This window comes from Syngnathus scovelli, chromosome 5, assembly GCF_024217435.2.
Source record: "Syngnathus scovelli strain Florida chromosome 5, RoL_Ssco_1.2, whole genome shotgun sequence".
NCBI classification, from domain to species: Eukaryota; Metazoa; Chordata; class Actinopteri; order Syngnathiformes; family Syngnathidae; genus Syngnathus; species Syngnathus scovelli.
The window spans coordinates 8162575-8181666 of NC_090851.1; the positions used below are offsets into that span (position 1 = coordinate 8162575).

The window sequence follows — 19092 nt, forward strand, 5'->3', positions numbered from 1 at the left end:
AACTCATCACAGTTACCCGAGCGTATACGAATGATGTGAGGCATCAGGGCTGACAGAATAAAGGTGACATAAAAGTATAAGCAAGGAAACATCATAGAATATAAACAAACCAGGCCTTTATTACAAAATTAACACATAAAAGAGAACGCATACAAGGCCCTGACAACTGTCTAGTACACTGTACGAAGGGAACCACCCCCACGGCCCAACCTCTGAAAACTACGCCCATTGTTGCTTAAATAGGCAATTACAACGCATCTGCGTCCTTTTTCGGCACTGCAACGTGTACTATTCATTAGACCTCATTAACGCAAGCTTATACTTGTACTAAAACTCGTTTGGGCTGTCAGCAAAATGCCTTTGACTTTTGAGCTGTGTCCTGGTAGGATGATCGGAGGGGATCATCCATGTTTTGTTATTGCTGAAATTGGACAAAATCATCAAGGAGACATTGAGATAGCCAAGAAAATGATCAAAATGGCAAAGGTAATAAGTGACCATTTGTTTCATTTTACCATGCACTGTTCACTATTGTTTGCAACAAGTAAGATTAGATTAGATTTGTGTGTCTTTGGCATGTGGAGAAATTGACAATAAAGCTGACTTTGACTTTTGAGAATTTATTATATTACAAATGTATGTGTGTGTGTGTACCGTATATACTTAGTATGTATAGTATGTATACTGTGTGTGTATGCGTGTGTGTGTGTGCGTACGTGTGTGTGCGTCTCATCCATTCCAAATGTACTTACAGGACTGCGGTGCTGACTGCGCCAAGTTCCAGAAAAGTGAGCTGGAGCACAAGTTTAACAAAGGTGCTTTAGAGCGTCCTTACAAAACCAAAAACTCATGGGGAGATACCTATGGGGAACACAAACGCCACCTGGAGTTTAGCCATGAGCAGTACAGGGAGCTGCAGAAGTATGCAAAGGAAGTGGGGATCTTCTTCACTGCTTCGGGGATGGATGAGGTACTGTATCACTTGATTTATTTGCAGGGTTTACGCTTGGAACAAATAGGAAGTTTCACGTTAACCATTGAACATTTTAGATGGCGGTAGAGTTTCTCCATGAGATTAACGTACCTTTCATCAAAGTGGCCTCAGGAGACACCAACAATTTTCCTTATCTGGAAATGGTCGCCAAGAAAGGTGATATATATTCATGTTTTTGTCCTGTTATTAAAAATATATACAGTACATATAGTATAGTTTTGATTGTTTCTATAACTGTGATGTGATAGTAGTAGTATTGGGATATGGTTATGTAAGACTCACTGAAGGCCCAGGTGCCGGAAACCTGCTCTAAGAATGACATTACAAAGTTGAACAAAGTTGTGTGTGTGCGTGCGTGTGTGTCAGGACGTCCCATGGTGGTGTCCACTGGAATGCAGTCCATGGAGACAGTACGTCGAGCGTACAAGACAGTGAAGGATCATAACCAGAACTTTGCCATCCTACAGTGTACCAGCACCTACCCTCTTGAGCCTCAAGATGTCAACCTCAGAGTGATCGCAGTAAATATAACCAAAAGTACCAAAATCCAATTGAATAATGACAGAGAAGCATGACTTATTGTCAAACCACTTGTCATTAATAGAAATACCAGAAAGAATTTCCTGATATTCCAATTGGGTATTCTGGCCACGAGTCTGGAATCATTATTTCAGTGGCGGCTGTTGCCATGGGGGCAAAGGTTGTAGAGCGTCACGTCACACTGGACAAGACTTGGAGGGGAAGTGACCACGCAGGTTCTCTGGAGCCCTCTGAACTGGCTGAGATGATTCGGTCCATCCGATTGGTGGAGCTCGCACTGGGAACTGGAATCAAGAGGAGGTTACCCTGCGAGGAGCCATTCCACAGAAAGGTGAGATATTGGGGGAGCAGTACTGCCGTCAGCATAAGGAAGTAATGTCTACTACATTAATAAATGATCTTAGATAATATCCAGAGATCAACATCCCTTAAATCAACAACAAAAATGGCTGCAATTATTGGTCTGTCGCTACAGTCTTTTTACTTCATGATTATTAGGCTGTTAAGGGAATATTGTGTCTCGTCTCAAAAAGTCAATTATTATGATTTACACCTTTTGCCCAGCTGGGGAAGTCTGTGGTGGCCAAGGTGAAGATCCCCAAAGGAACTGTCCTCAGTCGAGATATGTTGGCAGTGAAGGTGGCAGAGCCCATGGGCGTAGCGGCTGAGGACATCTTCCAGCTGGTTGGCAAAACTGTCACTGAAGATGTCGGTGAAGATGAGAGCATCACACCAGAGGTGGTGGATGGCCTTTAGATATTTTCCAAAATATGTCTCATCGTTTTGGGAGGTGATTTCTCCCCTAACGGAGCAAGTTGTTACTGTATGATCATTGTTCAGAAATCAGCAGCTTGTATTAAATGTTACAAATTGTGAATGGAATGTACAAATTTGCTTCAACTAAATACTATCACGGTATTATCCGAATTAAAAGTCGCTCCAGTATAAGTAAGTATAAATTGCACCAGCCATAAAATGCATAATAAAGAAGAAGAAAAAAACCACACATATAAGTCGCACCGTAGAATAAGTCGCAGTTTTGGGGGACATTTATTTGATAAAATCCAACACCAAGAATAGACATGTCACCTTGAAAGGCAATTTAACATAAAAATAGAATAAGCAACAACAGGCTGAATGTTAGAGATTTGCTCACTCCAACTTATTTTGCAAGAACCACACAAGTAAGTCCTTTTAGACACCTGCAGGTGGAGAGTCCATTCGTTGCTGTGCGTGCAGCGATGTTCGAATGGAGGTCTGAAATCTCCCAACAGCAAGGACATATTAAGAGAAACAGTGGGGGGAAGAGCAGGCTGAATAGGAAGCTTTTGTGCTCTTCAAGACATATCAGGGGATGTTTTATGACCTTGTGGAGGATGGGACAAGGTAGGTTATTTATTACCGGTTGCATTCCAACATAATCATATGATAAGGATAATCTGAAAAACCCTAAAACTGAAGATACGGTATGCTAACATTACATCAACACATGAACAAGGAACTGAGAACGTTATCGCTATATTCGTGCCCAGCGCAAGTCTGACGTGAAGCATAGTCTAACTGTGCAAGGGGATGGGCTTCACCAAGTGTTGATATTTTCAGACAAGTGGGAGACATCTCTTCAAATAATGCTGTTTGAATGAAGAAGCCTTTCCTTATACTATGTGTTTTCCACAAATTACCACAAAGAACTCAAAGACCTGCTAAACTAGACTGGAACATGTATCCCTGTATATCCAACATGGCCCATAGCCTACTCTAGCAAATTGTGAGAAAAAAAAAAGGGGCTTCTTATTTGCTTTGTGTATTGTATATTCCTAAAACATGCATATCCATTCTAATTGTCCTTGGGTGTGAATGTGAATGTCTATATGTACTTTTGCGACCATTCCAGGGTGTACCCTGCCTCTTGCCCAAGGACTGGATAAAATCTAGCTTGCCAGAATGGAGAAAAAAAAATCAGTACTATTATGTTATTGCTTACTGCGAGAAATATCAATTGTCACACTTGTGATTTTATATTAGTAATGTCTGACGGGTTGCATTATGGGCAAAGGGAGCTGTGAACTGATATAATAGACGCAACACATTTCAGCCTTTGTGCACTGTTGTGGAAGTAAATTTGCTTGGCAAACACCACCTGCATCTCGGGTTATACCTGCTTTTTGCGGTTGGAAATCAAGTTTATTTTTATAACCAAATTGGCAGATGCACTAGATTACTATTCCTGTTTACATACTATGTAAATATCATATTGTATTGCCTGCTGCCACACAATTTTACTAACTAAGAATATATTTTAAAACCAAATCTCTTCTGCACCGGCATGATGCATTGAATCACCATCACAAGTAGCTGTATTAGATTTAAAAAAACTTACACTAAAGAAAATAAATATCACACTGTTTAACAATATGTGTTATAATACGTGTCTAATTATCGAGGGGGAAAAAAAAGTCGTGCGATGTACGCCATTTCCGGGAAATGCGTCACTATTACTTTTCCGGGTCGGCGTTTCCTGAGTCCATGAGAAGACCAACTTCCCCGAGCAATTTCATTCATCGTTAATTTAGTGTTTGGTTTTCTTTTCTCTCCTGTCAACATGCCTTTAAAGTTTGAACTTTGCCCCGGTAGGATGATCGGAGCCAATTACCCTTGCTTCATTATTGCTGAAATAGGGCAAAACCATCAGGGGGACATCGAGCTTGCTAAAAAAATGATCAAAATGGCAAAGGTAAAAACTGTTACTCGGATATGCGACCAAAAACGCTTTTGTGTTGAACCCCATATGGGCTTAGACAAGGGTTAATTTGTATTTAAAAAACGAACCTCAAGTTAAAGAAGTAATTCCAAAATGGTCTCATTTCTAAAGCTCCCAGTCTCTACCAGTTTGCTTGTGACGTTTTATTTGTCTTGTGTCAATAACACACCTTATCACGGTCTCCTCCCTTCCCTGCGCACAATGTATACATATTTGTGCTAATACTTGTTGATGTTACGGCTTGATTCACGTCATTCTCAAAATGCTGCTCTTTAATGCTCTTCAACAGGACTGTGGTGCTGATTGTGCCAAGTTCCAAAAAAGTGAGCTGGAGTACAAGTTTAACAAACGTGCATTAGAGCGTCCATACAAGGCCAAACACTCGTGGGGGGATACCTATGGAGAACACAAACGCCACCTGGAGTTCAACCATGAGCAGTACAAGGAACTGCAGAAGTATGCAAAGGAAGTGGGGATCTTCTTCACTGCTTCAGGAATGGATGAGGTAGGTCACTCAATGTATTTGCTGGCTTTATGAACAATTGAGTATATAATACATATATTCCATCCTAACTCTGCACCTTTTAGATGGCGGTAGAATTCCTTCACGAGCTAAATGTGCCTTTCTTTAAAGTGGGCTCAGGAGACACCAACAACTTCCCTTACCTAGAGAAGACTGCCAAGAAAGGTGGGAAAACCCAAATTGAGAGTTAACTCAGTAAACAATTCCAAAGTCCAACATTTCCTCAACTAGTTAGTGTTCATGAAAATGTATTTGGTCAGTTGCATAATCCATGTGTGCACGTTTTTTGGGAATTAGGAACAATATTAGCATGAACATTATAGTTTCGTCCAAAACTTAAATGTCACAGTGGGCGTCTTATGTCTCTGAACGTGGACGCACGCCACAACACTTTGGCCCAATCACATGTCAGCACTGCAAGGCTCTAATTGGCATTAAGATATTGTCATATAATGTCATGGAATCGTTTTACCACACAAATCTTCACTCCATAATCTGATTGACTGTTTAAGAACATTTGGAAGCTGCTGCTGTTTTAGTTAGCAACATTGTCAAATATTCTCAGAATATTGAACAAGTAATTATACGTAGTTGTCTTTTTCTGACGGTATTTGATAGGTAATTTATTTTACCGGTAGTCAGTGATCCCCAACCACCAGTTCTTCTCGGAAAATTATGCACTTACATTTTTGCCCAAAAAGGGTTATTTCAAATCATGTCATTATTTTATTGATGCAAGGGGAAATGACTTTGCTTTCATTTAAAATCACAATGCTTTTCCACTTCTTGTGTCAGGGCGTCCCATGGTTGTGTCCAGTGGGATGCAGTCTATAGAGACGATGCGGCGGGTGTACAAAACAGTGAAGGAGCACAATGAAAATTTTGCCATCCTGCAGTGTACCAGTGCCTACCCCCTTGAGCCTGAGGATGTCAACCTCAGAGTGATCACAGTAAATAGAACACAAATGACTATAACCTGATGAAATGATATGGTACAAGCAGGACTTATTGTCAAACCACTTGTCGTCGTCAACAGGAATACCAGAAAGAATTCCCTGATATTCCAATTGGGTATTCCGGCCACGAGTCTGGAATCAGTATTTCAGTGGCGGCTGTTGCTCTGGGAGCAAAGATTGTAGAGCGTCACATTACACTTGACAAGACCTGGAAAGGAAGCGACCACGCGGCATCTCTGGTGGCTTCTGAGCTGGCTGAGCTGGTTCGTTCCATCCGTCTGGTGGAGAGGGCACTGGGAAGTGGGCTCAAGAAGATGCTGCCTTGTGAGAAGCCGTGTCGCGACAAGGTGCCGTTTCACCACTCTGCTTGATGAGATTAAAATATTCTTATTGCAATTGCTGGGCGTATAATATAAATTCTACTCCGGGTAGTCGTTTTGAGACATTTTATTGAGAAAAATTTTCCAAATCTTCTTGTTTCTGGCGCTCAAACGTAATCTCTAATTTCTCTAGTCCTAGTCCTTCCTGAAAGATGACAAATTTGCCTTCTGTGTTTGATCAAAATAAGACATTTGTAAATATCGGCTTTTTTTTTTGGGTGATTGTGCTTTTTAATCACCAAATAAGACCAAATAAACAAAAGTAACCAGTTAATAACAATAATCAAGGAAAAATCTTTCTGATACGCTTACCCTACAGATTGCATTTGTAAAACAGATGGTGATGACATGCCTTTTTCTTTTTTTTATCCAGCTGGGAAAGTCAGTTGTGGCTAAGGTGAAGATCACCAAAGGAACCGTCATCAGTCTAGACATGTTGACGGTGAAGGTGGCAGAGCCCATGGGTGTAGTGGCTGAGGACATCTTCCAGCTGGTTGGCAAAGCTGTCACTGAGGATGTCGGCGAAGACGAGAGCGTCACACCGGAGGTGGTGGACAGCTATGGGAAGAAAGCCAAGTGCTGTGGATAGACGTTGTGAGTAGACAATTGCGATGGGGAGAGAAGCACTTAAATGGTGAGGAGCCAAATCATGTGGGCATAACATGGTGGGTAATTTGCTTTAAGATAATTTTTGTAATCAGGAAGAGGAGTTAATTGTCCTCTGAGGTGGCACAAATCCGGGTTGGGTTCTTTCCTAGGGACAGTTAGACTGAAGAAATAGCAATCAACAACTGTGATTAGAAGCCAGGGTTGTAAACTGTGGCCAATGCTGCTCATTATCCTCAACAAGATGCACTAAATAGTCACAGGTCCATTTTGTATCATCCAATTGTTTTGTGCCTAATAAAGAAGATATACGCATACCAGAAGTCATTGTATATATATTTTTTTCTAGCTACCAAGATCAATCCTTCCTTCCCTCCTACCCTAAAAAAATCTTCACTATATAGTAACAGGCGGCTCGGTGGCGCACTGGGTAGGACGTCCGCCTCAGTTAGGAGGGTGCGGGTTCGATTCCACCTCCGGCCCTCCCTGTGTGGAGTTTGCATGTTCTCCCCGGGCCCGCGTGGGTTTTCTCCGGGCACTCCGGTTTCCTCCCACATTCCAAAAACATGCTTGGTAGGCCAATTGAAGACTCCAAATTGTCCCTAGGTGTGAGTGTGAGTGCGATTGGTTGTCTGTCTCTGTGTGCCCTGCGATTGGCTGGCAACCAGTTCAGGGTGTCCCCCGCCTACTGCCCGATGACGGCTGGGATAGGCTCCAGCACGCCCGCGACCCCCGTGGGGACTAAGCGGTTCAGAAAATGGATGGATGGATGGATATAGTAACAGGATTTTGTGGAGCGTCAGAGCCAGCATGGCCTTCTGCCAGCCAAAACATGGAAGCATGCGGACTTGCAAATTAAATTCTAATGTTTGAACAGTACAGGAATCACAGTTTGTCTATATGCTTCCTGCTCTTTAACAAACCAAAAGTAATGGGACAAATTAACTATCAAATAGAACATTGACTTTTTATTACCTTAATAATCAAGTCACAAGTATTCTTCCCTTTTGGCTTAACCCAGAGAGATAAAATGCTTGCATGCTTCTTCTAGTAGACAAAGTCAAGTGTGGTTTGTCTTGCATGGGAAGAGATTTATTTTTGTTACAGGTCACCCAGGCAATCTGCTACATCACAGGCTACCTGGAAGGAAGGGTAGCTTAGTTTGCTTGGTTAGATAACAAGTTTAGCCCTGACAGGACATTGCATGGGCCTTAACATAGAAACCACTGCCTTCAAGCGTTGTAAATCAAATGAGAAGTTCCCTCAGGTTGTGATATGGTATTCGCCAACACGAGAATGCATAGTGAGGACAAATAGGTTAGTCCTCCTTTACTTACTGTTAATGTCTTCCCAGATGGAAGAGGATTTTGACGGGGGTCTTGGCAGGCTCAGGATGGAGCCAATCTTTCCCTAAGCCCTCCCCAGCACCATTTGCTGGGAGTGAAAGTGAGAGGGCCACACCATTAAGTATGCTCCTGTTTAATTGGATAGAAACAGTAGGAGACGTGAGACAAAAGGCCAGGTTATTTAAATCCCACAGTGCTCTGTGGTCTGGGGAGAAAACCTTTCAAATTTTGGAGTTACACTTTTTTAAATTAACATTATGTTAATCAATAATGCATAAATAATGATGATTTGAGGACATTTCTGTACTATTTACCATTTCAGTATTACCCAATAAGTAGCTCTCAGTTACAAAAAAATGGATCCCTGTTCTAGTTAATCATCCCTGATGAAGTTTGCTGTTCCATCTGCTGGGCCCTTATGCACAGGCCATTGACTTGATGACACGATGGGCCACAGCTTTATTGTGCTCTAAGCTGGTTGAGATTGACAACATCCACTGACTTGGGTGTGAGGATGAAGAGCAGGTGTGGCGGGGTGAGGTGGCAAATGGTGCCGGTAAAAGAGACAAGACAGACGTTGGATTTGAATTGAAGCTAGTAGAATGGAAGGGGGAGGAACAGGGAGATGCAGAAGGAGGGAGGCAGGTTCTAAGTGGGAGGAATAGGGAGCGAGCGTGGGAGGAGCATTTGGCAGTCGGCGCTCGGCTTGTTCACTTCAGAACTTCTCGTGGCGAAGATCTCACAGAGGATTTACCATTGGCAGTTTTAGAAATTCGATCGGGACTTTTTTGAGAGGGGTTGGAATATTTTTCCATCTTTAGGCCAACTGGCAGAGCAACCTCCAACTCAGGTGAGGATTTCTTCTTTGCTACAGTATTACCCATGCATATTTGTGTGTTTTATTTTTGAATGTGTATGCCGTTCTTCTCATTTGCTTCTATGATCACATTTTTCTTCATTGAGGGTTAATTGATGAAGTTTGAAAGTTATGTTATTATTTTAGTTTTGATCCTAAAGTTGACATTTGATTTGTGACTGTATACTTTTCAAGCAGCAGTGTGCTGACTGTGTGGCTTATCTAAGTATATCTTATCAGGGATTAGCGAGCCTCCTAATAAGCTTTTACTAATGTCAAATGCTCACAGGTTCTCAGCACAATGTTAAGAAGGCTGCTGCAGACACTGAATATGGACAGTATAACTCCTCTGATTGCAAGCACTAAAATAAGTGCCGAAAATTGGGGTTGAAAATGCAGTCAATTTGCCTCCATTTAATCACGTATGAGAAAAAGAACCTATTAGTATTTTTTTTCTATGCAAGCTTTATCATTCTCTATCGGCTGTCAATGACAAACTTCTCGTTTGTCTTGCTAATTACAATTCAGCACACATGTTAAAAAAACAAAAACAATTGTAAAATAACTAATACTAATATTCCCTGCATTCTTTTGACCACCAATTCATTAGACACGCAAACAAGTGTGGTAGTATTGACTAAGCACAACCCTTTTTTTAAATCATTATTTAACAATTTATGTAATCTTTTAAGTTTATTTGTTGTCTCTGCTATAGATTGTATGGGGTCACAACATTGCACTTGAATCTAATGAGATTGTATAACACAAGTAATGCTCACATCTGACACGATCAGTATTAAAGAAATTTACCAATATGTTTATTTTTGTCAAAATGTAGTTGCATCGGTGACCATCTACATTGCTTTATATCGAGGACTCTTATTAATATTGTTGTATTATTAAATATTTGTTATCTCGAGCGCTCAGTATGTTGCCGTGCACACTTGATCAATTCAACTTTGTCGGTGTCATGCAAAACTGAGCATTATTTGCAATCTTCACAAAAATAGGATTGTGTCACGTAACATCTCTTGTATTGGTTTTCATCACATTTTTGTTCATACTTATAATATAGTGATAATTCCTCTGAATTACAATGTTGTTGTTTTTTTGTCCACTGTCCAGGGAGTAATATGAGGAAGCCTTTAAATGGGCTGGACCCCGGAATCCGACTCAAGGGCCTCCATTGGATTTAAAAGGAGAAACAACATGCAAACCAATCGGTGAACCAGTGCGGCCTGTCAGATCCTCGCCCTTAGAGCCAACGGCACCATCAACCCATCGTTTGGTGATTGTAAATATTTCCACTCTGCCTGAGAACCAAAGATGATAGACTACTTCCTGACAAGAAGTCAAGACACCATGGATTCGACCAGCTTTGCTCCGCTTCTCGGACCTCCTCATAGCTGCATGAGGCACCGCTACCAGTGTGTGAAGAGGAAACTGCGGCCGGGGCGAATTCTTGGCTTGATCTTCAGCATGGCGGTGGTATGCACAGTGTGTTCATGGAGTGCCTTGTCTCTTGTCACCACGGGGGTGCCCAGTGAGCCTGAATCGGAGGTTTCAGGAGATGAAGAGGTGCCCCAAAGAACTCTCCTGGAGCACCAGAACGAGTCCAACCCCGGGGGTGACCAACAAACATCAGAAATTGAGATGAATCACGGGGACTACCCTACAGACTACTTTAGCGTGGAGGACAGACGCCAAGGCTTTGTGGTGTTGCATATGGTTGGCATGTTGTACATGTTTATAGCCTTAGCCATTGTGTGCGATGAATTCTTTGTCCCAGCCCTAACAGTCATTACCGAAAAGCTGGAGATCTCTGATGATGTAGCAGGAGCCACCTTCATGGCGGCGGGCGGCTCGGCTCCAGAGTTGTTCACCTCCGTCATAGGAGTCTTTGTTTCCCACAGTAACGTGGGCATCGGCACCATTGTCGGCTCCGCCGTCTTTAACATTTTGTTTGTGATCGGCATGTGCGCCATTTTCTCCAAAGAGGTGCTGAACCTCACCTGGTGGCCTCTGTTCAGAGACGTCTCCTTCTACATTGTTGGCTTGCTCATGCTCATCTACTTCTTTCTGGATAATCTAATCACACTGAAGGAAAGTATGGCCCTGCTCATGTGCTACTTCAGCTATGTGACTTTCATGAAGTTCAACGCCAAAGTAGAACTGGTCATCAAAAGGATACTGGGCAGCAACCAGGTGAACATAATCGAGACTGCACCCAAGGTATGTCCGTTTCTTCACCTACACAACTGTTCCTTCGCTATCTGTCCATTTGTTTGTTCGTCCATTTGCCTGTATGTCCATCCATCCATCCATCCATCCATCCATCCATCCATCCATCCATCCATCCATCCATCCATCCATCCATCCATCCATCCATCCATCCATCCATCCATCCATCCATCCATCCATCCATCCATCCATCCATCCATCCATCCATCCATCCATCCATCCATCCATCCATCCATCCATCCATCCATCCATCCATCCATCCATCCATCCATCCATCCATCCATCCATCCATCCATCCATCCATCCATCCATCCATCCATCCATCCATCCATCCATCCATCCATCCATCCATCCATCCATCCATCCATCCATCCATACCCATTCAACACTTTTTTCTGTTTTTTACACTTTTTGCCACTTTTACACTTTTTTGTTCACCTGTCCACCCGTTTATCCACACCAAGTGCCAGATTCTCATTAGTCACTTCATCAACACATTTGTTTGTTCTACTCACTATCCATTTACTCATACATCCATTCATACTGTTTGTCCAACCGATCCATCGCTCCATGTGTTTGTCCAACGATCACCCTGCTGCATTGCTTTTCCATAAATCATCCTACCCCACAACCAATCCTACTTTCATTGAATTGTCCCTAAATCCATCATTCATTCCCTTCACCCACCCGTCCGTCCGTCCGTCCATCCATCCATCCATCCATCTTCTGAACGGTCCCTAAATACACTTGTCTATCCCTTTATCACACCATCGATCTGCCCATCTGTCCATCCATTCATCCATATTCTCTTCCTAATTCTATCCACCCATCTCTACATTTCTTCATCCATACATCTTTGGTTATCTAGAAACCCAATCAAGCAACCAATCAATCAATAAATGAATCTGTTGGTTTCCGAAGCCATCATTACATTCATACAAGCGAACCAACTGTACATGATCCATCTGTCATCATTTCCTTTCAACCCTCCATCCATTTCGTCAACCCTATTTTCATCTATCCATCCATAAATCTGTTCGGCTGTCCTGAAATTCACCCATCCTTATATTTACTACTCATCGTCCTTTTATTCATTCCTGTGCTCATCCAACCACACGTTACAAAGCTAGAGTTTGTAAGTCATTACCAAATATTTTGCAAAAGCGGCTTTTGTCATGTGCATCTGAGGGATTGCGTTTCTCGCAATACCCTTTATGAGGCCAGACAGGATAATGAGCCAAGGTGTTGATACACCACTCAGTAATTAACAGAAGGTCAAAGTCATGTGAATTCTTTTGTACATGGAGACAAATGTTTGCCTTGCACTTCTTCTTATGTCACACAGTACCAGACACTGAGACAAGCCACGGCCTCTTCGTGCGAATTTAAAGAACATAGCCTTAAAGCTGCTGGGTTAAAATTGTCTCCAGAAAAAACAACAACTCAATTTGTTGGTTTGTTTATGTCCAGAAATGTGTAACAACACAAACATAAACATTTCTGTTTTCTGCAGAACAACCCAGGTAATTCACAATGGAGCTCCTGTAACAGCTAAATGATGCTACTTTGGTTTATCTGCAGACGTTAGGTGGAAAGTTCTCTAAATGATGTTGGCTTTCTTTGATTTAATAAACACACTTTGCATTTTAAAGTTTGAGAAAAGGCAGAAGAGACTGTCTTTCTCATCAACACTTTCAACACATTTTGTCTTCTATCTGACATTGTGAAGATGCCCCTTCACTTTCGTTCATCTGCGGGACCAGTGGCTGGCTTTGTTCTGCATGTCACTTATGCTGTCTGTGGATTAGTTTTGTATTAATAACACACTCACAGAGGCAATCACTTGACATCCACTTGTTCAATCACTTCATGGTGCAAGTCTAAATTATGTAGTGTCATTGTGCTGTGTGACATGGTACAAGGTCAAACAAAGATTGATGCAAAACCAAGATTATTTATGCCTCTTTGACGCTAGTTAATGCTTTGAATCTGTGGCATTATCCCCTCCGTCCCTGCTGATGATCATCAACAGTTGCCGGTAAAAAACTGATTCTCAAGAAGAACTATTAATATCACTACTATGTTGTGATGTAAATGATATCCTGTATATTTCCATGATTTTCAAAACCCGCTTCCACCTTAACATTAAATGTCTTGATGTGAGTTATTCCTCCCAAATTGCACATATTGAAACGTGATGAGGATATTGAAGTGATCAACTATCCTGTGGCTTTTGCTGCCTTCTGGGAATCGGCTGTACTTTTGATTACGTAACATCACCTCCAAAAAGAGCTTTTCCATTTTCGTTGCAAGGCTCTTGATGTCCACCTGTCCTCATGTAATGGTTGCTGCTAAATAATCCCAAAGGTTAATGCTCTTCAATCCCATTAAAGACGCTAATAATAGTCAGGTACTCTCTGGTGGTAGAGGGAATCACAGCAGCACACGGAAGGGTAGAGAGCAAGAAGACCTCTCCACAATTAAGACTGACAAAATCCTGAAGTTATGACCATTGGGGACATTGTTAGGAGACCAAACCTAATATCTACTTCAGTTTCTGTGTTGCAAAAAGAGTGAGCAGCTACTGGTTTGCATAATGTTAGCACGGAAGACACCAATCCTCTTTTATCCCCTTAATATCTTCTTACCTTCAGTGACGGCAGCAAACACACATCCCAGCACGCTCTCAATCAGTTGTACAAAATGTCCAACACAAACAATATCTATATCTTGCAAATAAATGAGATTCTAGCTGGACACCAGCTCAAGAGTTGCAGGACTCTTTGCGCTTCTTTCTCTCTGAAGGTTTTATTTTTGTAGAGAGCGCACATGTGCTCGGCGTAAAAACTGGTGCATCTTAATTTTTATCCTGGGGTAAATTGCTTTAAAGTTTTAGGGAATTTGGCAGACCGTACTGTCCAATGCTTGGCGTTCCTGTGAACCGAGGGCTTTTTATTTTATAGGCTCCAATAATTTGGTGGCTAAAAGTAGACTAGACCTTAGAGCAGCTTGGAGCGAGTCTAAATTGCGGCACAAGTGTTATACAATTTTGGTGAATTTGGAGGTTAACGAACAGTCATGTTGGAAGGTCACTTCACAGTGTTGATTTGTGATCACTCTGGCCAATTTTACATGGTCCACCCATGGAAGTGTGCTTGCAGTTGTGCACAGCAAGTCAGTTTCTTTCCTGCACTGAATTTAAAGGCACAATTAGACTACGATTTTCGCTAGACATGTGCTGGGCATGAATAGGGTCATGAATCTGAATCTGTGTTCCACCTGTGGTGTGCAACGCAAAATCAAAGCGCACTGAATTTACGCAACACATAGTATAATACAGAAATTACCAGCAAGGGACAAAAAGCAAGCCAAGACATAGATGTATCAAAACTGTTTTTTTAGTTTTTCCTTTTTTTTTTTTCCATGGGGCCCCAATCCGTGACAGTGTCCCTTCGTGGTATGGTCAGATATGCCGAACAAATACTAGGAATTGTGTAAATATTTGGAGGGAGTAGACACAAACATTGTTTTCCCTCTGTTTTTCTCTTACAGGTCAACCCCCCTGCTGCAGATGATGAGAACAAACTGATGGTGAGTCGGCTTTGTTGTGTGCAAAGGTTTTTTTTCCCCAAAAGAATATTATGACCCGTTTGTATTTTTACAGGCAAAACCAAGGTTACAGAGGGAAGGTAGCTGTGCTTCACTGCACAACTCATTGATGAGAAACAGCATTTTCCAGCTCATGATACACACACTGGACCCTCTGAGTAATGAAGGTGTGTTTAAGCAAAATACTGATATTTGCTCTCGAACATTTCAACAAGACAATCCCAGGTCGTAATATATAAGTATCAACAACAAGAGTTTTTCTCATAATGCACCAATGCAACCACAAAACAAAACTTTCTTGTACCGATTTCAGGACGATTCAAAGAGAAGGCATCGATCCTTCACAAAATGGCAAAACAGAAATGTAAAGAAGATCTGGCTGCCAGTGCCAACGGTGTTGGTGAGTTACAGTCTTATTCAATTTCAATCCATCCATTTTCTTGTCACAGTTGACTTTGACAATTTAAAGCCTAAAGGAAGGCCGGAGTCCAGATTCGAACCTGCAGTGTATAATCTTATGATTTTGACCTGATTTAGTCTTCTTGCATGTAATTAATTATTATTCCTTGTCAGTATTGATAGATATGTAAACCCTAACCCAGATACAACACAAAGCTTCACCTCTTTCTCTCTTTAAATACATGTTTTATTCTTTGTGTTCTTTCCTCAAGCAATTAAAACCATTCCCACCAGTACCAAGGTCGCAGTGGAAGTCACGCCTCCCATGAACGGTGTCATAGGAGACGAGGTACGGTGTCTGCACCTTGCTTCATGATGAATCTTTAAACAAATAAGTATAGCTTTGAAATGTGAACAGAAAATACAGTATGGTAAATGGGCTCTCCATCAGGGTGGCGAAGAGGAGGAAGATGAAGATCAGCCTCTGAGTCTGGCCTGGCCTGACACCAATAGGAAACGTATCACTTACCTCATCATCCTCCCGATTGTCTTTCCTCTCTGGCTCACACTGCCTGATGTCAGGAGAGAGGTGAAAATTCACACACAAACACACACATGCACATGCATGGCTATAAAAAATGTGTCCTGACATGCACTTACATCATACCTTACTGTCAGGAAAATGAACTCAATCTATACTTGTATCCTCTTTGGTTGTTTCAGACCTCAGAAAGGTTCTTCCCCATCACCTTTCTTGGCGCTATCACTTGGATTGCTTTCTTCTCCTATCTGATGGTGTGGTGGGCACATCAGGTAACTGGCATACACACTCACCCACACACGCGAATGTTTTTTGTTTCTATTCTTTCCTTTCTATTTTAGAGCTACATACAGTTGGTAGCAGGGTGTTAAATATATGACCTCTGCTGCTAATCCCTGGCTAATCTGCCTTGAGCCACAGCCAGATCAACCCGCAACTCTATTTTAATGGTGCAAATGCAAAAGACAGACATGAAGAGAGCCATCATGCCCTAGAAGGTCAATACCACTTATCATCATTGAGGTCACGGGTGATCGGGAGTACATCCCAGTTGTCTTTGGCTCATATTAATAAGTAAATGAAGATGACGCCATAGCCTCATGACTGCATGTTAATGTTCAGCCCCTGAGGTCCTCTCAAAAGGACACATTGTAAAAAAAAGAAACAAAACCATATTTTGACTTTTTTTTCCATGCAGCAATGATTTTTTTTCAGCCCTGTGAATTATGCTGTGTTTTTGAAATTCAAAAAGGTTTTTCTCTGGGTCTCAGGAGAGTATCATTGTTCATCTCCTATTAGTGTTGTCGTCAGTCAAACCACTATTACTACCGATGACGAAAAAACTAAGATCCCTCCCAGAGCAGGTGTTTCACGCAAAGCCAGGGAACGTCTATCCAGAGGGCTGAACTGGTTACTTATCAGCAACTAAAGTCTAACCCTAACAGTAATGATGGATGCATAAATCAAGAGTTTCTTTGCCCTGTAGGTTGGAGAGACATTCTGGATCACAGAGGAGATCATGGGTCTGACTATTCTAGCAGCGGGCACTTCCATCCCTGACCTCATCACCAGTGTGATCGTGGCCCGAAAAGGTCTCGGTGACATGGCTGTGTCCAGCTCAGTAGGCTCGAACATCTTTGACATCACTGTGGGGTAAGTGGAAGGTTGAAATGAGATAAGATATGACCCACTGCCTCCCAGCTCATGAGTGTACTTTAACTGTCCCACTAGTCTGCCATTCCCATGGCTCATCTACAACTTCATCAATGACTTCAAGCCGGTGGAGGTGAGCAGCAACGGCCTTTTTTGTGCCATCGTCCTCCTCTTCCTCATGCTCCTCTTTGTCATCATCTCCATCGCGGCCTGTAAGTGGAGGATGAGCAAGGTGCTCGGCTTCCTCATGTTCCTGCTCTACTTTGTTTTCCTCATCGTCAGCGTCTTGCTGGAGGACAAAGTTATTATGTGCCCTGTAACCGTCTGAGAGAGGAGCATGTTTGGCTGCATTGATGCCGCTTAATAACTTTATTTCAGCCGTGAGGCTCCGTTTTGTGGGATTTTACTTCCTTCAAAGAACTGATGGAAAATTTACATGAACAATGACTGATCCCGATGAGTCAAGTAAGGTTCATCATCAGCGATGATTACGTGTGCTAAAAACATTTCTTCAACCCGAAGTTACTTTATGTGATTTATAATAAGAGGATTGAAGTGGACATTATTTGTGTTGCAAAGCTCTGGAGGGGATTCCAATGATCATGGAGGGGAAAAAAGAGACACTTCATTTGTGTGAAAGCTAGATGTTCAAATGTTTTATTTCATGCACTGCGTCGATATCATCAGTGTAGCTCATCAGAATCATTTGCACAGTTACTGTTCATTCATTCATTTCATGAACAAACACAAGCTGATTTCGGTACAGTATACACATTTTTACCTGACTGTGGTGACGTCATTTTGTTTCAGCAACGAGTGACAAAATGGCAGCCCCCTGATATGAAAAAAAAATGCCCCCCCTGCTACTGTGGTTCAACAGAATTATTCAAAAAATACTCATGAAACAGGCCTGGACCAAAATGATTCTACCCCTAGAAAAGATTGAAAATAATTTGAGCATTCAACCAAAGTATGTCCTCTAAAGCAAGTGTCTTCAAACTTGTAAATATACTTGTAATTTACGTGTAACTGTATCAAGTCTTGTAATTATATCAAGTTACTGTGCCGTTTGGTGACATGAAGTGGACCACAGTAAACATGGGCCACAGGAAGCGATGGAGAGAACTGTTGCAGAAGATTAGAAAGAAAATTACAGAAATCTACAGAAAGCACTCCGCCAGTTGTAACAATATTCAAATCTTCTGAGAAAGACTTAAAAAAAAACATGTCTGTGAAATGTGTCACAATTTTCTCTTGGAATTCAGGCTAAAACGTTTTTTAAAATGTACCTTATAGAACTTAGCTGAATAATTCAGATCTACGGAGACCTACGTACAGTAAGTGGTAAGTCATTCATTCGTCATCATTAAATATTGTCTCAATGATTAAAGGTCCGCTAAAGGCAGTCATTATTCCTGAATAACACACCATCTGCTGCATTTGATCTTGTAATTCAAGTACAGTTTTGTGTGACAACTTTTTCAGTGCAATTTTAACAACACATGATACACGTACTGTATAGTCAAAGTGTCAGTTGGTGAGGTGCTGCAATCTGTTTTTTTTCCCCCTTTAGATTTTCCCAAGTCTCACAAACCTTTCTTTCATATTCATCTGCATTTATTTGTGTGTTTCTCTTTTCTCTCTGGTTACCAATCTAGAAGTAGTACCTATTTAGACAAACATATCTTGCTATCTATTCCAAACAACAACAACACCACAGATCCACATCTCAATTCTCTTCTCTCCAAGGATATAAAGTGAACTCAGATAATATTTTCAGGATATGTTCTATTTTGCATTTATGTGTATAATTGTAAAAATATATAGGTCTATATTACAACACTATATAAACTCCTGTATGTAATCATAGTCAATTCAATGTCTATTCTCAGAAGTCAGCTTTAGGGCACTCATGCAGTAATATTTTAAATTGTTGCTTTGATGATTATCAGTGAGTGGGCACGTGTCCATTGCAAAAATATCTGCAAGAGTTCATCCATCATTGCCCAACATGTATTTTTTTTGTAAATTTCCATCTTACTGTCATGCAAGCATGGAATCCTCGTTTGTTACTTGAATCGTGTATAACAATGTATAAAAATATAATTCATCAACTCACTGTATAAACCATTACTAAATAAATTAATGCTGAAGTATAAACAGCAATATTGGATTTTGTGCTAAATGT

At 41.4% G+C, this 19092-nt stretch overlaps 3 protein-coding genes across 3 annotated transcripts; all 3 read left to right on the top strand.

Annotated features, from left to right (window-relative positions):
* The first annotated feature begins 201 nt into the window (after window positions 1–201).
* Window positions 202–2411, top strand: LOC125969200 (sialic acid synthase). Its single transcript, XM_049721035.2, has 6 exons — window positions 202–486; window positions 755–970; window positions 1051–1150; window positions 1361–1515; window positions 1599–1865; window positions 2099–2411. Exons 1-6 carry the CDS (start codon window positions 355–357, stop codon window positions 2288–2290), a joined length of 1062 nt encoding a protein of 353 aa, XP_049576992.1. The 5' UTR covers window positions 202–354; the 3' UTR covers window positions 2291–2411.
* A 1598-nt stretch (window positions 2412–4009) lies between these two features.
* LOC125969199 (sialic acid synthase) lies at window positions 4010–7083 on the top strand. The gene is made up of 6 exons (XM_049721034.2): window positions 4010–4268; window positions 4585–4800; window positions 4884–4983; window positions 5614–5768; window positions 5855–6121; window positions 6528–7083. Exons 1-6 carry the CDS (start codon window positions 4137–4139, stop codon window positions 6741–6743), a joined length of 1086 nt encoding a protein of 361 aa, XP_049576991.1. The 5' UTR covers window positions 4010–4136; the 3' UTR covers window positions 6744–7083.
* A 456-nt stretch (window positions 7084–7539) lies between these two features.
* slc24a2 (solute carrier family 24 member 2) lies at window positions 7540–19070 on the top strand. The gene is made up of 10 exons (XM_049721026.1): window positions 7540–8956; window positions 10088–11194; window positions 14756–14794; window positions 14868–14979; window positions 15126–15212; window positions 15484–15560; window positions 15663–15800; window positions 15935–16024; window positions 16738–16904; window positions 16983–19070. The coding sequence occupies exons 2-10, from the start codon at window positions 10289–10291 to the stop codon at window positions 17230–17232; spliced, it is 1866 nt and encodes a 621-aa protein (XP_049576983.1). The 5' UTR covers window positions 7540–8956; window positions 10088–10288; the 3' UTR covers window positions 17233–19070.
* The last annotated feature ends 22 nt before the right edge of the window (window positions 19071–19092 follow it).

Bases quoted from the DNA above. Each gene is read 5' to 3' on its own strand.
- LOC125969199 (XM_049721034.2), top strand. From the start codon at position 4,137: ATGCCTTTAAAGTTTGAACTTTGCCCCGGTAGGATGATCGGAGCCAAT. The intron at 4,269-4,584 runs GTAAAAACTGTT...GCTCTTCAACAG, and splicing joins AAATGATCAAAATGGCAAAG to GACTGTGGTGCTGATTGTGC. The intron at 4,984-5,613 runs GTGGGAAAACCC...TTCTTGTGTCAG, and splicing joins AGAGAAGACTGCCAAGAAAG to GGCGTCCCATGGTTGTGTCC.
- LOC125969200 (XM_049721035.2), top strand. From the start codon at position 355: ATGCCTTTGACTTTTGAGCTGTGTCCTGGTAGGATGATCGGAGGGGAT. The intron at 487-754 runs GTAATAAGTGAC...ATGTACTTACAG, and splicing joins AAATGATCAAAATGGCAAAG to GACTGCGGTGCTGACTGCGC. The intron at 1,516-1,598 runs GTAAATATAACC...TGTCATTAATAG, and splicing joins TCAACCTCAGAGTGATCGCA to AAATACCAGAAAGAATTTCC.
- slc24a2 (XM_049721026.1), top strand. From the start codon at position 10,289: ATGATAGACTACTTCCTGACAAGAAGTCAAGACACCATGGATTCGACC. The intron at 14,795-14,867 runs GTGAGTCGGCTT...GTATTTTTACAG, and splicing joins ATGATGAGAACAAACTGATG to GCAAAACCAAGGTTACAGAG. The intron at 15,561-15,662 runs GTACGGTGTCTG...GCTCTCCATCAG, and splicing joins ACGGTGTCATAGGAGACGAG to GGTGGCGAAGAGGAGGAAGA.